This window comes from Gallus gallus, chromosome 2 (assembly GCF_016699485.2).
Source record: "Gallus gallus isolate bGalGal1 chromosome 2, bGalGal1.mat.broiler.GRCg7b, whole genome shotgun sequence".
NCBI lineage: Eukaryota > Metazoa > Chordata > Aves > Galliformes > Phasianidae > Gallus > Gallus gallus.
Genome location: NC_052533.1, coordinates 83946881 through 83974092, shown reverse-complemented (window position 1 = coordinate 83974092; position 27212 = coordinate 83946881). Strand labels below are relative to the sequence as shown.

The 27212-nt window shown below is 41.1% G+C and overlaps 1 protein-coding gene and 1 long non-coding RNA gene across 13 annotated transcripts in view; one reads left to right on the top strand and one right to left on the bottom strand.

Annotated features, from left to right (window-relative positions):
- Positions 1-27212, top strand: part of EPB41L4B (erythrocyte membrane protein band 4.1 like 4B) — a 169153-nt gene that overhangs the window by 136646 nt on the left and 5295 nt on the right. For all 4 annotated transcript variants that reach the window (XM_015282344.4, XM_046935227.1, XM_046935212.1 and 1 more), the window contains exons 21-24: positions 2094-2229; positions 2700-2777; positions 23192-23260; positions 25776-25939. In XM_015282344.4, coding sequence (XP_015137830.2) covers positions 2094-2229; positions 2700-2777; positions 23192-23260; positions 25776-25939 — 447 coding nt within the window. The remainder of the gene's footprint in view (positions 1-2093; positions 2230-2699; positions 2778-23191; positions 23261-25775; positions 25940-27212) is intronic.
- The window catches only part of LOC107052653, a 47592-nt gene continuing 27630 nt past the window's right edge, over positions 7251-27212 (bottom strand). For 7 of the 9 annotated variants that reach the window (XR_005857323.2, XR_005857320.2, XR_005857322.2 and 4 more), the window contains one exon: positions 7251-26130. This is a non-coding gene — a long non-coding RNA (uncharacterized LOC107052653). Of the gene's footprint in view, positions 26136-27212 lie in introns of all 9 variants that reach the window. The other 2 variants (XR_005857321.2, XR_005857318.2) reach the window with 1 other exon arrangement.

Sequence of the window (27212 nt, the reverse complement as noted above, 5' to 3'; positions counted from 1 at the left end):
AGATGCTTCTGATTTATCAGATTTTTATGTAATGCAGGGATTTCTACATAGTCAGTAAGGGAAAAGGCTGTGACACTGAAAGGATCAATTATGTTATGCTGTGCACATGGCAGATAATGAAAAGAGCATGATAGCTGATGGTCCTCTTTGAACACACAGAAAACTATGTCCTGTTGCTGGCACAGTCACAGGTTTTTTATGCATACTTGGAAGATTCTTTGATTTGAGCTTTAACCTACAGGAGTTGTTAAACTTGGTTCTCCAACAACTACACAGCAAAAAAAAAAAAAAAAAAGAAAAAGGAAGAGAGCAGGATTATGACATGTAGACAATTTTGAGTTACAGGATACTTCAGTGACACTATGTATGTCAAAACAGATTTTCCATTATAACAATAAAGTCTAAAATCAGTGATTTCTAACTGAGAAAAAAAGATTTGCTCTAGAGTAGGGTGGGTCCGGAAAAGCTGTATTTACCTGTAAATAGAAAGTGACCACTAAAGGAGGATGAATGTTGGTAATTGGACATAGAATAATGAAAATAGATACCTCAAGGTAGGCAATGAAGAAGACCAATGCTCAGAGTTTTAGCTAGCATGTTGATAGCTTGATAACTGATAAGACTAAAGGCTAACACTTTAGTTTGCAGATCTGAAGAAGCCGTTCTGAACTGGCAAGTTCTCGACAATTTTCCACTTCCTTATATGCAACAGAACAGCTTTACCCAGCAAGGATGGAGAGGGTGCCAATGTGTTCCTACTGAGAGTGGGGAACAAGAGCTGAGAAAATGTCAGCTACATATTTCTGAAAGAGAGATTAACTAGGTCAACAACCAAAATTTGGCTTGTTAAGAAAACACGTTCTTATTAGGTCCAACAGATTTTGCATTCTCTTTCCAAAATGCAAACAACATATTGTATATGCTCTGGTGATAAATTCTAGCCTTTCCCAGAACAAATAAAAAATAAACCATGAAAAAGATAATATTAATGGCCATATCTTTGTGCCATTATAAAAAATCATTTTTTGTCACTCAAACAATCCACCACAGGGCTAGATACCCTGTATGTAATGTAGTTTTGAAGTATTGTTTCGCACAATCCTGCCGACTTCTGGTAACGCTAAACCAAGTACGGTTGTGTTCTGCAAGCGTCTGTCAAACTGGCATGGCAGGGTTCTGTGCACTGAGACTACTTAATTGGTAGTTAAAATTTATGCTTCTGAGCAGAAAAGAAGTCATTTTCCCCCATTCTTTAGAGTGTCAAACTGTAGTCTTTCCTTTTCACACGTCATTCCTACTACTAAAGGTTCTGTAGGCCGGACTGTAACTGTTTATTTCTGTGCAATTCCAATTAGCAATTGGAAAAATTCTGACCCAGGGCTGACTGATTGCAATGATTTGTAGCCAGTGGGGCTCTACAAAAGTAAATGAAAGTAATATATTCTCTACTGTCTCTCATTTAGTGGTGATGTTAGGTGAGATGGAAAGAGCTCAGCTTGCTCTCCTACAGCCCAAGGGAAGTGTGCAACATGGTTTTAAATAAAATCTTTTCTCCATAAACTAAATAAATTGGACAGAAAAAAAAAACATATCCTCACAAGAATTTTTCTACAGAGCACCTTTCTGGAGTTGATCAAAATCCTTTTACAGTCAGTTTGAAAATAACATTATGGACTAACTGTGTAATGAGTGCCAAATTCCCCTTACACTTAAGCCAGTAAAGCAGTCGGTCTCATGGATGGATCTAACGAGTTCTGTTATTATCAATAAAGCCAGCCTCTGTAGAAGAGAATATCAACATTAAAGTAAAGTAATATCAAATAAGTTCATGTATTCACATAAACATGCTCCATAGAAACACTGCTTACACATCAGACCCATTAGGTTTCCATTTGTAGATGAGAGTTGACTAGCCAATTGACTTTCAAGGAATCTTTAAAGTTTAATAAATTTAATTCAGTTGCAAATTTAGCTATAAATACCGCATTACAGATGAAAGAGTAAACAGAGCTTCTAGTGCCTCTTCTAGAACAAGTGCAGTTAAAAGTCAAGTCATATTTTCTAATGAGAAGATCTCTTTTTCTCAACCGCAGTGATGAAGATGACCTTCCTCCAGCACTGGCAGCAGCAGCAGCATCAACGTCTGTGTCTTCAGCATCTCCTGGGTCACAGAAAATGTGCACACCACAGACGTCAGAAGGACAAACACAGCTTTCGCCTGGTGGCAAGGTAAGGTGAAAAGAGATGAGCTTATGTCAGCTGGAGAGCATTTAGGAAGGCTAGGAGGAAGTTGCAAGTGATGTTTTTCTTAGATGAAGTAATTCCACATTTCAGAGTAGTTTTCAGAGTACTTTGTAGTGCGTAGTAGTATCAACACGTTTAACATATGTTGTAAGTGCAACTGCCAGAAGACATTCAGAGCCTGCTTCAAGACCCAGCTGAAATCAATAATAGGTTTTCAACAACTTTGGAGGTCAGTAGATCAGAATTAAATTAATGTTTAACTTGATCTCAAAGTTGCATGGTTTTGTTGTCTGTCTCTCCTGAGTAGCCATATTTAAAAAAATATGTGTGCAATTTGTAATCCATTTGGCAATTTATGCTTCAAAGAATTAAAAACAAAATAAAACAAAACAGTCCCACCATAGGATTGTAGAAACTAAATGCTTTTTCAAAGCTGAGTTTCTCCTTCATTTTAGAGTTCCACAGATGCTGGAAGTACTTTTGCTCTGGAGCCAGGTGACCTTCTGATGGATTTCACAGAGGCCACACCTATGGTAAATAATTATAGTTTGCGGCCAGAAACAATGTGAAAGTTTTCAATAATTTGTCTGCAGCTGGAATGAATGGGATGCTATGCGGTGTGTTGGATAATGCACAGGAATTAAGTAAGTTTGCTTGATTTTCAGTGGTCCTGAGCACCTGTCAAACCCAGCTCAGCATCTCAGAAAATCAGTCCACATCAAGAAGGCTGAGATTTTGAATGGGGTTCTTTATTGTTGGATGACTTTTCTTTTCTCTCTTCTACCTGAATATCTTTACACCTTGCTGCACTGGTTTCGCCAGCCTCTTTTGACCCTTTAATGTAGATTCCTACCACGATCATAGATTTGCTTTTGGTAGTTTTCTGGAAAGTTTATTCTTCTCAACACAAGTTTCGTTCAGCCCTTATCCAACAGCCGACTCAAAGACGTGTACATGCACTTCCGTATTTCATTAACACAGCACTGTGCTTCAGTTTGAGGCAAAATAGTCTGTAACATGTTGATTATTAACTTCTTTTTCTAGAAGTATGTGATCTGTGTTCTTACCTAAAAACAGAGGAGAGATACTGTCCCACTGAAATCAAAATGGTTCTTGATTTCAGTGATCTCAGGTTTTTACCTCAGATTTCCAGATTACTTGAAGGATCACAATAAGATCCTTAACTTTCTCCAAACTGTCCTGCTTGCAAACAGGTCTAATGCCAGATAGCTATGCTGCTGTCAAAAGCTATTTTTGCCAAGTTCTGGAAACTACATGTAAAGCCTATGAAAAGCACAGCAGTACACAACAGTATGCACTAAAATACTGCTCTGGACATTGCTTTCACTACATGGGTAGGACCTAGTTTACAATATCACGAAGGTATTGTGGGCTTGTGCCTTTTGCTTCAGAGATATTGTGGTACCAGTCTGTAAATAACTGCATGTGTCCTATTACTGCTGGATGAGTGATGTGGTTTCCCCTGCAAGCCTGATGAAATGAAGACTCATCCTTCCTGGGTTCTTCCTCACTTGCAGAAGGGATGGGAATACCCAGCTGTGGGTTTTTGGCTTTGGAGGCATGTGGCCTTCTCTGCTGAGCCCAGGAGGCCCACTTTGGGATGAGCTCCATTTATGTGGGTGCCTAGTCTCTAGATCCTTGTTGTTAATTGAAGTGCTAGACCACATTTATTAGGAATTCACCTAGTATTCTTGGCATACTTCCTGCGAGTCCTGTGTCAGGACTGAGCTATGGTGTGGGCATGGGGTGTGCTGTGCCTAGGGACGGGCTGCTGTGGATAGAAAGATAGATTTGGTGCAAGGGAGCTAAGAAGATGTTGAAATTGTCACTGGTATGTAGCAGTTTAGGAATGGATGCTCACCCTAAAAGGACAGAGATCTGGAAAGCTCATCTCTCTCATGGAATTTTGAGCCTGTGCGATTGTTTATTCACAAAGACCTCAAGAGCACATTATGCTCCCTGTATTACTTCAGCAGGGTCAGTAAGCAAGTTTTATGTTCTTCACCTACCATCAAAGTCCTGTTCATTATCTCTGCCCTTCAGCCTGGCGCAGCTGAACAGTCCTTGCATAATACAGATGTTAAGTCTCTTAACTGCAGCAAATGAAATTTAAGGGTCTTTCTAGCCCCCTGGGACTCCTGAGTGAGAGAACTGTTCCAGCACTAGCAAGGGCAACAGTGCTAACCTCCCCCCAATCTACCATGTGGGAGAGATGTATCTGTTTTTTCAGCTGAACATGGCACTGCAATTTGAGGGGTGTCTACTGAATTGTCTACTGAATGAGGGGTGAAATGGGAATGATTACCCAGAACATTCCTGAAGCGCTGAAACACAAAACCATCCCATTCCAGAAAGCAATAGGAGGAGAGGTATCTAGGGTGAAACACCTCCTCTGTACGTTTCTGGGGGAAGAGTAAATTAGAACAAAGCAAAGGAAAGAGAAAAAGCCGCAAGGTTTGACATCTTTGCCTGTAGTTTAGGTTGACAAGACACAGGCAGACTGAAACAGACAGGTTACGTTGTACTTATCACTATTAAAAATGGTAGTGGCTAAACTGCAAGTAATGATTCTCTGGAGATTGCAAATATATTTCTTATTCTAATTAAAAATATTATACTATAGCTTACTTTTGTAACCCAAATTTTTGAAACTGAGTCACAGAGACTTTAGCAACTGCCCTGCTCTAGATAACATGGGTTTGTGTTTTGTTTCCATTTAACAGAAATTCACATTATGGTCTTTCTCTTCCAGCCAAGGAAATAGCTTTTCTTCTCTAAATACTTCACCCTTTCACCCTTTCCTCTTTCCTACCCCACTATCCACTGACACAATTTCTCATACTTCATGTTCATAAACTAACCTTCCATGACTTTCTTGGTTTTAATATTTTGGAGAGCGCGTACCACACAGCATCAATCAGCCCTTCTTGTTTTTTTTAATGTCTGTAAAGGTCAGCCTGTTCTCTAAAGAGTAGTTACTGTGTACAGACCTTTCCCTGCAGTTTCACTGACTATAGATTTCTGTCAACTGAGGTTTGAATGAAAAGTTTACTCATAAGGGAGTGAGTCTCCAAACAAAAGAAAGCTAAAGGGAAATACATAACTTCGGATATTTGATTATTTTGTTGTGGCAACCTGTGCTGTCATTTGGGGGTCAGATTGTGTTCAGCTCAGTTTTGTGTTAGTGGCAATTCAGTGGTAACATTCTGGTTTTACACACTGTGGTCTGACCCTTGGAAAGTTGCTGTTAATTGTACGGGTGTTTGTTTCCTGCTCAGAGATGTACAGTGCCTGAAGGGGTCACTCATGCTGCCTAATTCGCCCGAGGTAATAGAGCTGTAAGTTCAGGTTCCTACATAGTCAGGGTTTCCTGCAGAAGGACATTCAAACACCTGACTTCTCTTTGGTGTCTGGATCAAGGTTCTTAAGTTGGACACCTAAAACCAACCCTTCTGGTGTTTCTTTTTTTTTTTTTGGTCATGATTTGTGCTGCCAAACTTCCTACGTTCACCAAAGGGCTGTTGTTAATTTGAAGCAGTTTCAGACATCCTTCCTACTCTTCTGTAACACTGCTGGGATAGAATGATTAATAGTCACTGACTCAGGTGCACGATCTTTGTTGTTCAGTGTCTAATCGTTGATGCTTCTTGATGGCTTGGGTTTTATCCATGATTTGCTGCTGTTGCCCATAAAGTGGAAGCTCTAAAACGTGCTAAGGATCAGAGTTAAAGTGGAGCTCACGAAATCAAATTAACTTATAAAAATGGAAGGATTAGTGAATAGATTGGATTAATGGTATTCAGCCAGCGTACCATGCAGGGATCAGAGCAGCCGAATTTGTCTACTCTGTCAACCTGGAGGAATTACTGTGATATGCATGAGAACCAACTGAGCTCTAGTGGTCACTTAGTCATCAATACTCGGACTGCCAATAACAGCAGGGCAACAGCAAGGTAGAAAATCATTTTGCATTAGAAATAGTGTATATTTAGTAATGCAGATTGCCTAGAAGTGAAAAGAATCCTTCTGTGCTCTGCATGTCTCAAAGCATGAGATTTGTGCATACTTTTTTCATTTTTCAAGTAAATCCTATAGTTAACTGATTACAACACACTGCACGCTGTCCTTAAAATCATTACAGCACATGCAGGATAAAATTTCTGTCTCTCTGTACCACTTCACTGAGACTTTAAACACTGCGCCTGGTTTATATGTTATCAAGATGCAATGCCTGCTGCATTCTGTATTTCAAAAATGAACTGGATTTTTTGGTTTTTAATACAGCATTATACATGAAGAATTGTAGTATCACATTATGAGCATCCTTACTGAAGCTTATTAAAACTAGTCTTGTCACTTCTGTAGGCTCTTTCTGCCATCAAGCTGCATCTCTCTCTCTCTCATGTTTCTAGCTTTTATGGAATTGGAAATCAAAGCTTAAGCTGACAGCTATTCTGTTCCAGCTTACAGCGAGCATGATCTGTGACACGGGTATGAATGCAGAGCCTTCTTGTTTGATTACAGAAGGCTCAGTCCCAAGCTCCCAAATGAGTGTATCAGCTGCTGCATCATGCTGTCAAATACCTTCCCAACCAAGACAGAAAGGCTATATGTTCCAACTTCAGTTTGACCTAATGGAGTAGGACAAAATAAATAACAAGGTACAGTTTTATATATAAAATGGAACTATTCGTATCCTTTAGCTAAGTTTTATAATGCGAGGTGTACAGGCTAGGACTAAACCGTGATCACGTCTCAGAAGATATTGGAGAGCATTCATTTACAGCTGGCTGCAAGCTTGCAAACTTTACATGTTATTTCATGCTGGATCCATTGGAGAAATTTCTAGAGCTTCACCTGCCATCTATTGGTGGAGAAAAGTAAATAGAAAATCATTTGCTTTTTCAAGACTTGAGATACAACATTTAAGAGGCATAAATTATTAGCACGATACTTTAAAAATGAAAAATACGTGGCCTTCAGTGTAAAATTAGATATTTTATTTAAGGCAGATTGGAAACAAATATTTTATTTCAGTACTACTGTAAGCGCTCTGGTTCACTTGAAGTGATCACACTGAGCCTGAAACAACGCAGAATTTGATGCATTAGCACCTACAGTTTTGGAAATAAAATGAAGGCAACCAAGTCAAAAGGCAGTCATCTGTTGGCGAGACTGTGAGAAGTATCAGTAACTTGATGGAGGCATCAAGACATCCTTGTAAATTCTCAACAGATAGTTACAGTGAGTAAATAGTAGTGAGTAGTGGAGAAGAGGTAAATAATCTCATTCCATGCCCCATTAAAATCAGTTATTTTGATTAAGAAATGCTGATTGCACTTGTAGTTGCTAAATATTCGTGACAATTTTGCAAGGTTGCAATAAGCCAACTAAGAAGGGAGTGCGAAATTGTTTCAGTTTATCTTGCCTTCATTTTAAACATCTTTTCACTTTGGTTTTCAGTGGAAGACAGGTAAACAGATCAAACTTCAATAGGTCCATAACCAGTCTTCGTGGCACTGATTTCTAAATAAAAGTGGGTATAAAGTAGTTCAAGACTAATATTTGATAAGAGCATTAGGTAGCACAAATCTACTCTGCTTGGCTGCAAATACAGATCCAGTATCTCCGTGTGCCCAAGAGATCTCTAAAACCTCTTAGAGACAAGTTTATAAATGCTTTACCTATTGTGAACTACATAGTGAAGGTAATCTAGGTCTTCTCAAAGCAGGTAGGCTGTATGGTATATTTCAGAATTAGAAGCTTCTTACTTATGCATCTTCATTAAATAGACATACACATATATTTCTTATTAAAAGATGAACCGGAAGCCAGAAATATCACCTGCATTCAAAAGAAGTTAAAAATGCTTTTTTTCTGAGCCAGCCTCTCAGTTGCAGTATTTGCATGTTCAAATTGGATAGCTTATATGCAAAGGTCAATTATTAGCAAAACAGTTTGCTCAAAGGAGAGGTCTGTCTGTTGCATGTACACCTACATATACAAATAGGAACACAAAGTAAACAACCAGTTAAATGTACCTTTATTCCCAGTTTCAAGCTCGTGCCCTTTAAGTTCATATTAAACTAAGAAACAGCAAAGAGCAGCAATTGCTAAAGCAAACAACCTTTATACAAAAGGCTTATAGCAACAGGCAATAAATCTAGTTCCATAGGAACCCAGGGAATGCTTTAGATTGAAATATTGATAGCGCAGAGGATCTTCTTTCCCCGCTGGAGAAAAGGGCATTGCACGTTCAACCAGCTAAGACTGAAAGGGGCGTGTAGAAGTGCTCAGGCAATTTGGGTATGAGGCATTTGGGATGGGGTTGCAGAGGGGAGGGGCTCAGTGCTGCATACAGTGCCGGGCTGCTGCCGTCTGATTCAAGCAAATGCAAATTACCTGAGCATCTTCTGGGTTGCATAAAGCGTGCTAATAACTAGAGAGGGGACTTAGCACATTTAAAAGCAGCCACGGCACTCAAGAAGCCAAAATAATGGGTTAGTCTTTCACACCCCTCGATAGCTGCTTCTGATAATGTACACACGCAAAGCACTATAAAAACTGATATGTAGCTCTGCATGTAGCTTGAGCATGCGGCTTTACTGGTGGATGCCACTCTTATAAGCAGTGCACTGAATTACTAGCATGCAAGGTAACTGAGTGTCTGGGAATGCAGTCAGACTCTGAGGCTGCCTGCTGCATCTTATTTTAACATTCTCTGAAAAATGTAAGATGCTTTGCCTGCTACTCAGCTGTCTGGGGACTTGTTCCCATCTGCCCATTATAGAGGGACACACAGAGTTAGTCAGGAAGCAAAAGGAGAAATGCTCAAAGGTGAACTGTGAACGTTTAGATTTACCTTTGATCTTGCTCTTGATCTAAGGGATTTAAATTCATGGGCTCAATGAATGTTTATTTTCCCTTTATCTGCATGCCAAATAGAACAACTTGGTGTGCTCTGTAAATGTGTGACAGATGATTTAACACTTCCCCTATTTCTTAAACTAATTGAAAGCGATTTCTGCAAAAAAATGAAAATATCCAGAAGGTAAAATCCACTGCTGACTATGCACCAGTGGACACTGTGATAAATTGGATGGGATGTGTACATGAGCAAGAAAAGATACCAAAAAGAGGGGAAGGTGTTAAGTGGAAAGAAGTGCAGGTGTATGATGCTGCAATGTGCCTACTCTGTAATTCACTGCTTTTAAATACTGAATGACTCACTGGCTGGCTTTTAACAAAACTTGTGATGACGATAAAGATGCAATGTCAGAAGATAGTTTGGATCAAGAGGGCATGAGCTTTTTTCCTGGAGAGGTGATAAAACCTGCCACGTACAATTATTTTTAGTCATTTCTGTACATTTTAAGGTGCCTTTGTAAGTGTCCTCAAGCATTCCGTGCGCCTTCTCCATACCAGCAGAAATCATTAGATGAACAAAAACCTGCCCATAAATTTGGTTTTTGTCACATCACACAAGGAGAGCTGGTCCTGGAGCTTAGAAATTGGGCTGGCCTCCATAACAGGTCTGGCACATGGTCAAGCTCATTTGAGGAGCCGGTTATACCAGAAGGGATTTACACCAGAAGACCGGTGGCTCTTCTGTTACCCATGGACCCACAGGGAGACACAGTCAGGAGAATGCTCAGAGACACCCTGTTGCCCCTATAACTGAAGTCTGTGAGGCTGTTGCCCTGTGACGTGTTGTTTGCTGTGCTCATACATTGGTTTAATAACAGCTTATGAAGAGCTGCCTATGAAGCTGAAGGAGCGAGGCAGTGTCACAGCTGCACACATAGCTCTTTCTGTAGAAGGCTGCTGAGTGGTTTCACATCTCCTGCCTCCTTTGTGTGGCTGTGACAGGTGCTGGATCAGCTCATTGATCCCACTGAACACCAACCCCATGAAAAAAATAATTTAGCTTTTGGTCAAACCCTCTGTGAAACCACAGAGTTTCTCCTGAGGACCAAGGGAGTGATAAAGTACATTTGTAAGCAGTGTAGCTTCTGGAGCAGTACTTCAAATGGGACTGCTGTGACAGCTGAAATAATTTTAAAGTGAGGTCTGATGAAATTATGAGAAGGACTCTAAGATATGGCCATCTGCAATAAAGTGACTGGAGACCAACAGACAGAAACAGTACTGGGGAGGTTGCTCCCAGACTGAACTGCAAAGCACCTGAACCTGCTGGACACCACAGGTGGGGCAGTGAAAGACTGTGTGCTTCTCTTTTTGTATGATCGGTGTAATGACCATCTTTAGGCCTAAAAAAAGCTTTGCTGAATATCTCTGGAGTAACATAGGCTGCCACCGCTTTGGCTTCCTTAACCTCAAGTGAAGGGGGGTTGGATCAGTAGAGCTCCAGTTCCTTTCCAACGGCAACCATTCTGCGATTCTATGAAAACCTGAGGACTATAAAGGTTACTGTAGCTTGACAAAAAATAAAAATAAAAATGCTACCTACAGCCTCTTTCTCCTGCCTCCCTATCAAAAACGTGATAATTCCACAACAGTAGTAGCTTTCTTTTATGCTTGAAATGAACATCAGAATAAATAAGGGGATGAGGTAAATGCAAGGAAATAGGAATTAGGAAATAAATTGGCTAACATCTAGAGGGCAAATCTGTAGCAAGTCTTTTAGAACCTGCATAATCTTGTACATAATTTTTTGTTTGTTTTGTTTGTTTGTTTTTTGTTTTTAATTTCAAATTATTGCTTTATTTTTCAAGTGAATGTGTTTCATATCCTCAGCAGCAGTAAGCAGCTGTAACATCTTCCTAAGAAGAATAAAAGCAAACAATAGACACACTGGGCTTTTCAGACTTAGAGTAATGACTTTTGGATGTACTGACTGAGTCTCCTTTTCCTCTACAATAATCCATGTAATAGAAGAAGGTTGCACTTCTGCTCTAAAGCCTACTTGAAAGTAGGTATATCTTTTTACACTCATTCTCAGTGACACAAATATAGTAATTCGGATATTTTGCTTCCGTCTTTTGATAAAGACATACTAATCACTTTTTCTTTGGCCTGAGAAGTATATCATTCTTTTTCTCTCAGCAACTGTGACATTTGTAATCTCTCTTCTTCAGTAAGAGTAGGGACAATTGCATTTAGACTCCAGCGAGTAACTATTGTGTATTTGTTTTCTTTCCAACACGCTAATGAAGTGATATATGTCTAATTCTAATTCACATTTTTCCAGTGTGATAGCAAGCGTGATGCTAACTGCTTGGCTGTTCTGTGCCATTTCAAATGAAAGCCTCCAAGCTGCAACTGAAAATGCAAACATCTGTTTTCCGAGCTGTTTTTTTTTTTTTTTTTTTTTTTTTTGAGGGTGTCTCAACTTGTAAAGATAGCAAAAAGAGCAAGTAAACTTTCTTTTTATTTACCACTCAGCTGAATAATCAGAATTGGTAGGAAATCTTTTCTTCTTCTTCTACTTTGAATTAAAGTAAAAATGTAGTTGTCTACATTTTCTTTCCAAAGAAACAGCCTGAATCGAATTTCAGAGAATAGTGAGAAGGCAGAGAAATAACAGGCTAGTTTTAAATGCTTTCATTCCAGCAGTTTTTAATAGTTTCAGGTCACGTTTGTTAATCAGTTTCAATGAACTTAGGTTTCCAAACAAGAAGTCATTTCTAAATTAGATACCGATACCTCCTCTTACAACATAAAAGCAATTTTAGGTTTCTTTTCTTTTTAAGTATAGAAAAAAAAAAATCAGTCTGATTCTTTTTTGTAACACATCCAATTTGAATGAAAAGGCATTTTCTGATAAGAATTCCTACACAGATCCAATAGCAGTCTCTTCTGATGAACCATTAGCGGTACCCATGTGATCAACAACTTTCTGTCATCTACTGATTTGTCCTCTGCTTTCCACTGTTATTCACAACAGTGAAAAATCTCCTGCTGATACCTATTATCTATTTAAATGTGCTGTAGTCTATCCACTAGTACAAAGGAAAGGAAAAAGGTGGTCCAGTCATAGACTTGTGAGATTTTCATCAGCAAATGCTTTGCCTTTGTACGGAGCCTACTGCAACAGTCTTATAACTCAGAGGGATGGCAAAAATATATGGTATATATATGAAAATATATATATATGGAAATATATGGTAAGATAAACTGATAAATTTCAGTTTGCATAAATCTCAGATTTTTTCTGGTAATTGCAGTTTCTCTGCTTCAACCCAAATACCATAAATCATAATGGAAAATCATTAATTAATCATAGAAGAAAGAAAAAAAAAAAAGAGTTGATTAATTCAAGACAGTCAACTGTTGCGTTAACTGCATTGAAAATCACTCAACACAGTAGAAAGTGTTCTCTTCAGTTCATTTTCACTTGTGTCACTGTCTGAAAAGCAAAATGCTAAATTGTTTTGGGCTAAGGAAAAAAACTTCAGTGGAGGTATATGTCCTTCTCATCATAGCAGTTTCAGCTTGCGGACAAAAAAGCAGTTCTAGCATGCTGATTAAGAGTTATTGCCTGGAACTTGGCCGGAGAACCATTGCTATGGAAGAACCGTGTCTATGGCTTGTTGTATGGCATGACATTCATCTCACGTTCAGCAACACAAGACCAAAACCCCCTTCATGGGGGAACAGCCCATGAGGTCAGGAAGGTGAACCTCTATAAAACATGTTTAACAAGTTAGTCATTCATTGTTCCTTTGCCAAAAAACAAAAAAAAACAAAAACCTGGCTGGAGTCTTGCAAGCTCTCTGATGCACTGGAACATCACCTGGCCACTTTTAGCAATGTGCCAGGTATTACCAAGACGGCATAAAAGGAAGGAGCTGTTTGTGCTGTCTGGCATGCACACCAAGGCACGAGCATGTGTCCTGCTGTGAACCTTGTTGGCACTGCTGGAGATGGGAAATTGTGTGCCAAGTACAGTGGGCTTCTGACCACCTAAATTTGTGCACAATTTGGCACTCATGCTGCATTCAAATCAAGCAAACTGTCAGAATCGATAATCGTGAAGCTCAGAAACACACATCCAGACAGAGCTCGTGTGTTTGCATCAGTGACTGAGCTGCCCAGACTTCAGACAAAGCTCAGTCTCTCCAAAATGTCTGTGATCAGCAGAGCCAGGTGTTTGTATGTGCTCCTAAAGCAATTTTGCCCTTCAGATGTCTCCTGTCTTGCAGCTAGTGGTTTGGAAAAAAAGGGTGGGAGAAACTGTGCTTTCTCCCTCACCAATAGCATGGACGCTTTAGGCAGCGCAAGTAAAGGCTTTCCTTTGCATCTACAGTGTGGCTGAAGTGGGCATATTCCCACACCAAGAACAGCCAGTTCCCGAGCTCATGGATGTAACACTTCTAAAGCAGCAGGCAAAGAATTAATGCATAAATAAATATCAACACCCACCTGTCCGTGAAAGTAGAGCGTATCCGCTCTTAAACTTCAGCTATCCCAGTGCTCCTAGGGAGCAAGAGTGGTCACTATAGTGAGACATTAGTATTAGACACCTCATTACTCCCCAGTTACGTGGTTGACAGGACCAGCTTCTGCTCCTCTTACAATTTAGAAAGGCTTCAAGGTTTTTTATGAATTGAATGAGTTAACCATAATGTCCAAGGGACCATAATAACAGCAGAGGTTGCCAGACAACAGTGTTTTGGCCTCCATCACATGGTAGTGGGAGAGGCTCTGGGAGGCAGCAGAGCTGGAAATATGCCTCACAGGAAATCAACAGCTCCCAGTCTGGCTCACCTGCAAGCTCCCACTGGGATGGGCAGGAAGCCCCTGACTGGGGATAAGGATCTGCTGTGATGTTTTTTCACAGTGTGTTTCTTCTCCTGAATTAGTGCTACAAGCAGAGCTCTGGGGGCAGGACTGTTGTTATTTAGTTTCTCACTCATTTTCTTCTTCCTGTACTGTCCAGTGCAGCATTATAATCTTCAGTTGCTTTCAAAGAGATGTCTTTAATAAAGGATTATTGGGATCCTCAGCCTAGTAAACAAATTATGGGAAAGTAGAGCTCGGCTCAAAGTGGTGAGGTATCCTTTTGGCATTCAAAGTGCTGTCATTCCTGGGCCAAACAGAAGAACTCTAGTTTTCCTCTCAGTTCACAGGAGAAATTTCTGCTGTAATTAAGAGTGAGCTGTAAGCTAATAGCCCTAATCAATTGGGATTATCCCTTGGCTGGGACTAATCTCGTTAGCTATGGAAGATGCCTGAGAACAGTGGCTTTTAAGGTAGCATCCCAGTCTGTTCTTGAAAAGATGGAAATAAACTGAGAAAAGGAATAACACATTTACTTTGATGCCAGATTGCTGTAATGAGGGACCTGACAAACAGAGAGGACTGTAATGTGTTTCATGGCACTGAATTCACAAAGTATTATGATGTGTTTGATTTCAGAAATGTATATGCTTAGTGAGTTTGAATACTTGCCCCAAGATTTTACTTTCAGACAAGGCAGAAACTTTCCTTTATTTCAACACTCCATGGATGGAAATATGGATGATTCCATAGCCAAGGCCATGAGGTTATGAATAAATAGGCTTTTATATGAAGCAAATATCAGAAAAAAAGTATGAGATATAGGTTTGCACAAATCTTACATCAAACAAGGCATTGTTGCTTAAAGAATTTTAACTTCTAATCAAGTTGATCTCAAAGATAGGATCAAATAGTTTTCTATCCACAACATTTAAAGAAGCAGTGCTCTGTTCCCAGGATTCATGTTGGAAAGGGTGACATTCTACTATGGCAATGGTTTACTATGTGGAGGCCCAGTTCAGGGCAGACTATTACAGTGGTGAGATTGACAACAGCAGCACAATGCAGCAGTCAGCATCTCTGTGTATATGGGTAGATCCCAATTCATGAAGGGGCCAAAGTTTCCAAGCACATGCACAGATCAAGGATGCAGAAGTCACCGATATAGGTCACGTGCTGAGGTTGAAAAGCTCAAGTGTCCTTCTGGATAGATATACTAAAAAGTGGTCCAACTTGTCATTTTATCACTTGTTCTGTAGCTCCACTGATGTTAACCTACCTACGCTATTCTTTTCCTTTAGAATAATGAATTGTACAAACTCTTGGGGATTTTGGCAGAGCTTAATAGCCCATAAAAGTAGGACAGAAAATTAATGCAAAATATTCCTCACTGTACTGACATTCAAGGAGACCACAGTTGGCTGAGATTCTGGACAGTTAAGGACTTTCAGCCAGATTTTGCTGTTAAACAAGTAGAGACCGATCATAACAGAAAGACAAACTATTTGTGTTGGGCAAGAGTCAGAGAGTGCATTGTTTGCATCTAACTGTCACAGCTTTTCAGCAGATGAATACAATGCCAATGCTTTCGAAAATGCATTCATGTTATGTGGTTAATAGACAGCCTTTGTTGATATGTACCTGGGTTTGAAATCTCCATTCAAATGATTGAAATGTTATTGGATGATGAACTGTCAGTCCCTATTCCTAGAAGTAATCAGGTGAGGCTAGTGGTGTGTTTCCACCTGATACAAAATGCATATGTAGCAGCCTGTCTGCTGGCAGTCAAATCGGGAAGTATGTGGTTTACTTGGGACATTTTAACATGGCAGGAATCACAGTACTCATTTCCTCCTCTTCATGTTGTCCATCCTTAGTGACTTTCCTCTATGACAAAAGCCTTCATCTGCAGAAGATGCCACTTGATTTTGTTGGCTGTGCTTGCAATCTAGGCATCTGGACCACCACTGATTTCACTGGTAAAGATCAAGGGGCAAAAACGATATCTTTGCATTAGCTGTTCTAGCAATGCAGCTAACTTACTTTGCAGCAAAGTTGGAGAAAAGCCACTTCCGGTGAATGCACCTACTGCTTTTTGTTTGCTTCATTTCTGTGTTTTAAACAAAGACCAAACAAATGCTGGAGTCTTTAAACTGCATTTTAGCTAGTGCATCAAGACTGTGACATCATTTTGCTTCACCACGTTTCCCTGAGGGGATGTTGACTAGGCTGACAGCCCATGCTGAAGTTATGTTCTGCTTAAGCTTGTTCACCTTCACAGCATCAGTAAAAGAAATCCTGAGGACTGTGACAGTGTGGACACTGTCATGCTTCCATCACATCTGAATTGTCCTTACTCTGTATTCTTTTCAAGAACTAAATGTCTCCTCCAACATACTCTCAAGGCAAAGCTACACTGTAAAGCTGAGCCAGGACATGCGCTCCCTTCTGTTGTGCTGTAGAAATGCTGTGCTGACTTAATAACGGTATTTCCATCTTCGACTCCAGAACCTCTGAAATCACTGTGTTAACAACCCAGAAGTACAATCCTTAAGAGAGATGCTAATACCAACACAAATTAGTCCTTGCAAATTAGTAAAAAAGTTGGCATGAAGATTCAGGATTTTATCTTTACTACTATGTTTTCAGTAGAGCTGCTTGTAAATAGTATACGGCTTATACTATAACCACAAACTACTATGTGTTAAGATCTGCAAAATGCTATGGCTTCAGCAAAGCCAAGCTCTAGCAGAGGCCGAGCCATGTACATCACTTCCATGAACTCTCTTAAGCATCCATCTGGGAGGCATCACTGAAGCACAGCCAAGGAGCCATGCAGCCAGTTCCTGACAACACCTCCTGGTAGGAAGGGTTGAGTAAAGTGACTCTAAGAGGGAGGAAAGTATCTGATGGAAAGTATTAGTCCTATTCTACAAGGTCTGGTGAGACATCAAGAACATGGCATCTGCTGCCAGCCACATTCCAGGATGGGTGAATTCAGCCCAGGACAAGGCTCAGAGAAGGGCTGGTGTGCAGGAGTGTGCAGAACAGAATGCTCGTCATCCAAGGGCCTTCCAAGAGAGCTTGGCTCAGAGAGGACACCAGAGAATGAACATAGTTCTCGAGGTGGTACATTCTCAGTTTACCAACAGGACATTTTTGGGACCTATGGGGAAGGGAGCATGGTACTGCGGTCCTGCATTCGAGTGGAAACCCAGGCCAAACTAAGTCAGAAGAGTCAAACAGCTGGATTCACGTAGGCTGGTTTTTAGATGCCAGTGGTTGTTGTCCGAAGCAAATCCTCAAAATCCAGTCGCTGTCAGTTCTTTGCAAGATGAGCAAGGGAGACCCAAAGACCAGATGGAGCTGGGAGTGAGATGTCACAGTGTTATCTCCACAGAAGGAACAGCAGTAGGCAGGGTGATTACAAACACATGGTGTTTTCCTGGCTGAGCACAGAAACCCATCCTCTTCAGAAACTTCACATTTGGTGCCTTAGGGTGTTTTCAATGTCACATTTCTGCACAACTGCCCCTCTTCAGTGTATATGAATTGAATCTGTCTGCTGACACTGACACCTGGATATCAGTCCAACAAGCAGAAGAAATCCTTCCTTCCTTGAAAAGGAGATGTTCTGGGATGCAGTACATGTGGGACTCACAACAAGTTTGGTTCGTCAGGGCATTTAGTTCACACAGCCTTTTCCAAGACTGATTAAGCAGTGGTATTGCTGATTAATATCTCTGTTCTGTCACAGGTTTATTGGACTGCACTGGTTTGGTTTGATTTTTGCTCTGTGCACTCAGACAGTGATCAATGTCTACCTATCATGCCATTTCTATTGCCACACAAAGTGAGTGAACTGGGGTTGGTAGCACTTGAGCAATCGTTGGAACCAGGAACTGCTTCCACTCAAAATAACTTGTTTGGCCACTAGGGTATCACGTGGTTAAAATGACCAAAAGCTCTTTTGTTTTCACATTTTCCACCTCATTATTCATTTTTTGCCACTGAAAAGATACGACAGCAGACAGGAGCTGTACTGAATGATTACAGGGTCCAGAATTGTATCACTTTTTGGAAAGCAAGTCTAATGGATAACTTGTGCTTGAGACGTGTCACTCGTCAGGACTGGGAAATGCTAATGCAACGTACTCCAGTAGTTTCAGGCGCTGACTTTCTTTAGTTTGAAAAGTAGAAACAAATCTCTGTGCTGGACGGATGTGACAGTGTTTATCTTATAGCATGTATTTTTAAATAAAGCACCACAGAATATTCCTCTGGCTGTATGAGTAAACTGAGAGCCGTATGTATGACACCCTTTCTGGTGTTAGCAGCTCTGCTTCTGCTCTGAGGCACAGGAAGCTGTTGAAGTGTTTGGCCAGCAGTTTGCCTTGTGTCTGGCCAGTGTACAAAGCGACAATGCAAATCCCTTGACAGCACACAGCCTCTCCAGTGTGTTGTGAGGCCTCTGGTCAAGGTGCATGGGATGGGCATAAAGCCAAGGGGAGTGAAGAACAGCAGTTGCATGTCAACAGCACAACGCGGTATCAGACCCTTGTAGAAAGAGTGTGTTGTGGCAGGGCAGTGGGTATCCTGGGTACTCTAAATGTAGGAGAACAGATCCAAATTAAGCATGCTGTTCCCTAAAGCGTGGAAAGCATTTTTCTTTTTTTGTAGCAGAAAAGACATTTTAAATATTCCCCTCTGATAGAAATACCAAAAATAGCTAATTTTATATCAATTAACACATTCCAACTACTGACTCACTTTCCACCGGTCTCCTGCTGTTTTCATTTCAGGTGGGAATTCTCTCTTTATCTCTCTGCACTTCTGTTTGCTTTTATGAGAACATTCATTTTCTTTTCCTTCTAGCCCATTTAAAAGGTGTTTCAGGAAAGTACAAGTGTTTTTACTGAGATTTTAAACTCTGTCCAGAGGAACGTTTTGCACAAATGCACAGAGAAGGAGAATGTTCTTATCATGTTGTCCCTTTTCTTCCTCCAACCTCCTTCATTCTAATTTGCAGTACAAATTTCAATGAAAATTAATACTGTTAATTCCTTCTAGTTGTGACAGATATCTCCAAAATACGTCAGCCCAATGGACAGGTAATAGTGTAACAAAAATCTTTGAGTACTAGCAGCAAATTATCCATAGATAATTTTCACATAGTTTTTCTTTCTTTCTTTCTTATTTTTTTTAAGAGCCAAGTGTTCTTTTAAGCTTAGTAAATTCTCAACCTGCCAAGCTAAACATTCTAGACAAGGAGCTACTTGTCCAAAGCAGTTCTGCTATGGTGGTACACCCTGAGCATTCAAGCAAGAGGCATCTGAGGCTGTGAAATGAGCCCTCAGCATGTACAGGGCTGCTGGGGCATGCAGAGCCTTCACTCCCTTTCTGTGCCATGCCCCTGTGACAGGACAGGTACCTCCAGGGCCTTATTTAAAGGTTGTTTTGTGGTTGCGACTTTGTCTGTAAGATTGTTTTCACTCCTGTGGGGAGAACAGGTGTGGTTAAGGTCTTGTTTCACACTTCAAAGTCTATCTGTAATGTCAGCTAGAACACAGCTCTGTCCTCTTATTGCTCATAATATTTCTGCAGCCTCTGTGATACCAGGTGGTCCTTCCTTCTCCCTTGTCCCCTTGCATTTGCAATCCTAAGTGAAGCCTAGAAGCTCCTGAAGGTCTCCAGGAATGGAAGAATGGCAGACCTGCTGTAGATGGTGGAGGTGGCTCTGCTCCTCTTCCCTTCTCACTCCCCAGGTGGTGACATTTAGGTCTTGGCCTCCTGTTCTGGTCAGGAAGCACTTCTGTTTTCTGACCTACTTGAAGTTTTGACACTACACAATGAATTCATCCACGAGGCAGAGCTGACATCAAGTGACTGACATCAACACCGCTCTCCTGGAGTGGTGGGGCAGGAACAGGCAGGGTTTTCTTCCTCCTCTCAGGGGCTGGTGCAGCTGCTGCCCTCAGCACACTGATGGCTATAGAGGACATGCAGCACAAGAAGGCCAATGTGTATTCTTGAGTAAAATGGTCTTTCAGATTTCCAAATGCAGTTTTACATAAGGCAGATGCCTATCTGATGCTTTGCCTTACTTCCTCCCCATCTTACCTTAGCCTCAGTCTGAAAAGTGTTCACAGAATCACAGAATTACAGAGGTTGGAAGGGACCTGAAGAGATCATTGAGTCCAACACCACTGCTAAAGCAGGTTCCCTACAGCAGGTTGCACAGGAAGGCGTCCAAATGGGTCTCGAATATCCACATAGAAGACTCCACAACCTCTCTGGACAACCTGTTCCAGTGCTCTATCACCCTTACTGTAAAGAAGTTCTTCTGCATGTTAGTACAGAACTTCCTATGTTCAAGTTTTAGGCCATTACTCTTTCTCCTATTGCTACACACCACCAAGAAGAGCCTGACCTCATCCATTTGCCTCCCACCTCCCTTTAGGTATTTATAAACATTAGTCTTGTTTTCCCTAAGCTGAACAGACCCAGGTTACTTAGCCTTTCCTCATATGGGAAATGCTCCAGGCCCTTTATCATTTTTGTGGCCCTTCGCTGGACTCCTAGATGTGTCTTTTTTGATCTGGGGAGCACAGAACTGGACACAGTAGCCTAAATCTGGCCTCACCAGGGCAGAGTAGGAGGGGAGGATCACCTCCCTCAACTTGCGGGCCACGCACTTTTTAAGGCACCCCATGATCCCATTGGCTTTCTTGGCCTCAAGGACATGCTTCTGGCTCATGGCCAACGTATTATCCACCAGGACACCCAGGTCCTCCTCCACAGATCTCCTTTCCAGCGGGTCAGCCCCTAACCTGTACTGATGCATACGGTTATTCCTCCCCAGGTGCAAGTGTTCTTGAATATAATGAATTTTTCTGCGCTTGGGTGGATTAGGATGTGATACCCATTTCCTTCTCAAAAGAACCAGACTATGAATAGATAAGGGCCTCTCACAGCACTGAGCAGGCAGCAGTAGTGCTCTTATCAAAGCTCAGGGCAGGCTAACTAACAAACTGCTCAAACTGTGCCATCTGAGCAGCAGAAGGAAACAAGATGAAAAAAGAAAGCCTAAATCCTAAAAGCTGAGCAGGATGGATTCTCTTTCTCACTCTTAAATTGAACACAATTATGCTTTATTTTTTTCCCTCTGTCCCTTAATTTCTGCGTTCAGCTTCATTAAAATGCCGGAAATTGGTGGGTTTGGAACCTACAGAGCCTTTCATTTGTCAGGATTGTCTTATTCCTGAGATTAAATAAGCACAGCTCCTCTGGAGAGGAATTCCTGCTGATAACTAAGCCAGATTATCTGGTTTTTGCTGGCCTCTGCCATAGGCACAGTTCACAGTGCTGATTTTACAAGGAGCTCCGCACCGCTACGTGCCCTGGCATGCCGCCAGGGCTGGCTGTCCCCATACACCTCTGCTCCCAAACCTCAGTGGGCTCCTGAAAATTGTTCTGTGTCATTTTTCTTTTCTATATTCAGTAACTGCTCTTCATTTCCTTAATGAGCTCAACCTGCAAAATGAGAAAGATGTTGGCTGTTGCGCATCAGGCTCAACCTACCTATCTATGAGCAATCAACCTTCCGTCCCTGTGCTGCTTTGCCCTTGGATAAAAGACTGCATCTAGTGGAGCATGCCTGTGCTTTGTCCTGTACTGTTTGTACCTGTAAGGAACTGTTGCGTCAAGGCCAAGAGTAGGTTCAACCAGCAATATAGACTCTACTAAGACAAGATTATACATCTATTAAAAAAAGTGTGAGATTTTCTTGAATGTATTTGCACAGAAAATTGCAATTTAAAACATTTTTCCTTTGCACAGTTGTTTGTTCACTTGCACCTCTGTGACTGACTTATAGCCACCTCTGTTCTGTTAAAAAAGGTATGTATTTTTGCCATCTATAATCCTCATGTGTATGAAGCCCAACAATTAAGGCCAGGACTAATTACATGTATTTGCAGAAGCAGCCCTACAGATGGCTGTTAATTTCCCTTGGCATCCTTATAAGCCAAATATGTTTCTGTTATTTTATTTGCAAAATAAACACTATACATTTACTTAATTATATTTGATGTCATAATTTCAGGTTTTGCTTTGGCTTACAAGGGCTCAGGACCTTCAGGCTAGCTGTCTTGATTATCCAACAGTAGTTCTATAGCTGGAGATCGTGAATTATGCTTGAAAACATGCACACCAAATGCACAGCATTTTCTATAATCAAGTGAAAAACACAACTGTACACTGAAAAATGTGGTTTTTTTTTTTCCAAAATGGAAAGCATGATGTGCCATTCAAAGTATTTGATATTTTGTCTTCCCGTTGAATGAATGAGTAACGTCTGCATTCCAGAGAGGAAAATCGTGAGAAACACCACGTGCAGTGGAGCAGGGTGGAAGTTGTTGCCACTTTGAGTATTTCCTTAATTTCCATTAACATTTGAAGTAGTTCTAAGGGCAGAAGTGACTTCCAGCAGGCCGTGGGGCAAGTGACAGTATGCTCGGGGCTGAGCCCTGGCCATTCTTAGCCCTCTCTGCCCAGGGGCCCAGGGACGTGCTCATCTCTGACTGTGACCCCAAGTCCTGTGATGGAAACCCCCAAAGCTCATCCCTGATTGGCAGCCCACCGCTGGACACAGGCAGACAGCCAGGTTCGAGCAGATGCCTGAAGCAAACCACTGTCCACAAGGCTTGTTTTACAGAGAGTTGTCTTTCGATCCCATCTCAGTGATTGTTTGTCTTGGGCAGCAACTGTGTAACTGAAAATTTGGAGGTCCCAAATATGTATAGCATAAGTAAAGTTCTTCAGATGAAGTTTCTGCAATGGAAAAAAAGGGTTCCTGCATTTTATACTGCATATTTTACAATGCGGTGCTCACTGAAGGAAGCAGGTAATGATCTGGTGACTGTTTACAGGACTGGAAGGTACTTCCTGTGCGCAACAAATTGAATTGTGTCTCTCAGGTTTTCATATTTATGCTTTGACTGTTCCTCATCAGGTTTCTGTATGCATTTCTGGAGGGGTCTTTTCTGGTCTGGTCCAAGCACTGCTGAACCGCTCTGATTTGTTGGATATGTTCACTGTAGTTGCAATGCTTTGCTGCTTTTTTTTTTTTCTTTTCCATTTTTATGCTCTGAAAGTAACATCTTTTTCTTTATCTTTTTTAAAGATAAAGACATTCCCTGCTGATACATCTAATCCTTTTTTCGATCCTTTTACAACAGTACCACAGTTTTCTGTAAGTAGAATGTGCAACTGAAAAGCTGTGTATTTAACACGATTCCAAGGAATCATTTAACAGTATTAGAAACATATGCATTAAACAGTCCTCAAAAAAAGATAAGCTCCAAGCAGACTTTAGAGTGCAAATCTGTTAAATATTCCCATTATGCAAATAATGAACGTGCCTGCATTCAGATGTTGATGCATACTAGACAGAGGACTAAGAGTCAAATGATGAAACTCACTGCTAACACAGCCAGTCCCCAAATGCTGCTCAGCTCAGGGCTGCTGAGGGCTCATGCGAAGCTCAACAGCATCTTTCCAAGGGAGTGGAGATGACTTAGTCCTCTCTCTAGTGACTGCATGGCCTGCTGCCTGAAACTGCCTGCTGTGCCATCACAAAAAGAAGCCGGATTTTCACTGAATTTGCATCTGAATTCTAAGGAAGAATTATAGTTAGCATGTTGATGACTACAATGGTATCCTTGTTTAAACTCCTATGTTTACTTCATAACCTGAATCAAATATTACTTGATTCTTACTAAACTTTCAGAGATGGTGGGATTTAGAGCTTTTGGTAAAGTAAACTGCGTGTGAGTATCAACAATTAGACAACTCAAAAAGAAGTCCAATCCAAGCCCTATTTTAAGGGCAGAACGTTATGTAATAAGTGTCCCAAAATAATCTACTCAGACAACTCAGAGAATTTTAAAAGATTTTTGGGCACTTGATATAATGGAATATGGGATGTGGAACTCTGATTATAACCCTTCCCATCCTTTCCAGTGTGAGAAGTGGTTCTGGTTTGTAAGAACTGTTCCCTGCCTCTAATTGCAAACCGCAGTAATTGGCTTCTGTTTTGTCAAATTACACTGACAGAATCAAGCATTTTAGATTTCAACCATAACTTTTACTGGTAGCAGCAATCTATACCCATCCCAGAATCATAGTAACTCACAACGTAGCTCACTGCTGGGCCATGTGCAGTGACTGGCTGCACTTACTGATTTAAAGAAAGAGGCTTTTCTTTCACAATAAACCTGACTGTGGGACTGGATCTAAACGCTGCTTTTCCCCAGCAAAGTATCTGAAAGGCAGAGTTAGTCCTGCAGTTGGATCTCACTCCAAGTATCCTCCAGACACAGTCCCTGATGGCTACCAGCATTTCTGACTCCTGTTCCTTGTTTTGTTTTCCTTTTCCCTGCTTCCCCTTCACTTTTTCTTATTTATTCATTTATTTTGCTTGGAACAGAACATTGAAATGTTATTGAGGGCATGGCTTCTAATTTTGTGGTGTATATGCAATGATGTTGAGGAAAAAACAGAGAATTTGGTTTCCTATAATCTTTAAAAAGAAGGTTCATGCCAGGAACCCCTCTGAATTTCAGAAATTTCCAGGGAGAAACAGCAGGCTTAATGGCCGTACTGTCTATGAGTAGAAGTCACACAGACTTAAGATAATGGAATTGTATCTGTTTAGACCAGGAAAATATTTTTTTCAAACATGCATATATATGTAAACGCATACATATATAAAAAGATGCATTGGATATATGCAGTAAAACCATCATCCCAAGCAAACACACTTTAGGACTCGGGACAAATCTTTAGCAAGTGTAATTTGCCATAGCACTGCTGGTTTCAGTAGGGCTGGGAAAACTTACATCACCTTTGCAGGTGGTGCTGCGGCTCATGCTCATCCCTTAGACTATGGAGCACCAAACCGATGTCCCTGTAGCCTGTAAGGCTGAGCTCTAAAAGCTGAGTGGGAGAGAAGTCAGAACAGGCTGTATTAGCCAGTATTTACACATAAGATTGACCAGGGTTGAAGAAGGAGAGTTTCTTTAGTTGGTTTTACACTTTCCATTTTCTAAATTCCATGGAATTAATGGAATTCCCGTTGCTTCAGAGCTTCTCTTGGGGCACATCAGATGCTTTTAGTTGAAACATGAGCAGGGACATGCTAAAAATGACAGAAAGCAAATGAACCTAACACAGCCATGCTTTCCTGGGCCCAAATAATTGTCCCACTGGTTGAATTAGTTGGTTTTTTTTTTAGCATTAATGTCATGTGCCTTGCAGATTTTGAGGAAAAAATTAAGACAGAAAATTAGCTATTCACATAGCTGGATAAATATCATATGCTCCCTTACGACGGTGACTTTTTTTCCTCCCTGCTACAAAGTCTGAACAGAAGTTGCCATGATAGGAATCCAGAAGGAGCGTACCCCAAGGGTCCCAAGGTACAGGCAGCCTGCAGTTGCTCCATGACCTTCCCAGGTCACACATACACCTTAGTGGTACCCACTATGGTTTGGCACAAGAAAGAATCCCTGCCAAAAGGTTGTGAGAGCTGACAGCAGAGTTGGCCGCTCCATGAACACGCAGCTTGCACTGCAACCTGCAGCCTCTCCTTCTCTTTATTAGCTGCTGGTAATGAAGGTTTGGCAATGAACAGGATGGGAGTGAGCAAGAGCAGTAGAAGCTAATCTACACTTTCTTCTCTCCGTGTCTGTGTGCATCTTTTGTAGGCAGAGTTCACAGACAGCAAATTGCAGTGCTGTGTGGTGCAGTCGTCTCCCAAGCTTTCACCGGTACCAAAATCTCCTGTACTGAGATCCCTAGCAGAGCCTGTGCCGACTCCAACAGTGCAGACAATATACACGTCACATAAACCGATATCGCTGGCGGACAGGTACTGTGCAGCTCTTTCACACTCTGTGCATAAGGGAATTGGCCGGATATCTCTTCTTCTGTCTTAATTGCAGTGGGGAAAATTCACCTTCTCTCCAGAGTGCCTCTTTACCCCCAATGCCGAAAGATTTTCAGTTGCTTCTTGATACTCAGAACAGGTTGGTTTTGTAAGGAAGTAACCAGACTTCACATCTGCTCTGAGGCAAGAGAAACAAAAAACAAAACAAAACCACATGAACTTAATTAACTGCTGCAGCCAGCAGTGTACCATTTCTATAGTCAATGGCCTGGAGAGAAAAGGTTGTGCAGATTTTCCTCAGGCAAGCCATTTTCCCTGAACCATGGTTTTCTTTTAATAATTGCTATTCCAATTTGTTTTTTGAAATTAAATGTCCATGGGGGGAAGCTGAAATTAAGAAATATCTGCCCTTCTAAATGAAAAACAGACACTGGTATTCTTGTTTTCTTTCTTTGTCCTCTTGCTTGCTATTTTCTTTCTTTTCTGTAATGTCAGCCTACAGTGATGTTTCTTGTAGCTTCTCAGAAAAACAAGACATTCCATCTTTCCACTGCATTCAGTTTCTATTCCTCCATCCTACCAGTTTTGCACATTGGCTTCTTGTTTAAGAGTTTAATCAAAGCTGAATTTCCCAGGCTGATGATTTACTGAATACAAATGTAGGAGTGGATATACTCAGTACTTCTGGAACACAAAAGGTCCAAAGGTTATGTCAAATAGAAGAATAGTTCCTTGGCATTATGATACATTAGATGTTTCACTTTTGGATTTCCAGTCAATTCCCACTTTCACTTGTTAAGTATTTTTGCAGATACTGGTTTAATTGCACTTGCACACTTGGTCAACACTTTTAATTCACCTTAAAATGTGTTGTTCCAGTGAAAGTGTAATTGTGAAGCTGTAGAGCTAAACTAAAGGAGGGGAGATTTAGGTTAGACATTAGGAGGAAATTTGTTACTCAGAGGACAGTGAGGCATGGGCACAGTTTGCCCAGAGAAGCTGTGGGTGTCCCATCACTGGAGACATTCAAGGCCAGGGTGGATGGGGCCCTGGGCAGCCTGATCTGGTAGGGGGCAGCCCTACCCATGGAACTGGGTGATCTTAAGGTACTTTCCAACCTAAGACATATTATGATTGTATGACTGTGATACTTGATTCTATGAAGTCAGCTTCTGTAGGATGTCCCCAGATCAAATGAGTGATTCCACTCCTGCTTGTCCATAATGGAGAAAAACTCTCACAATGTCTCCATAAT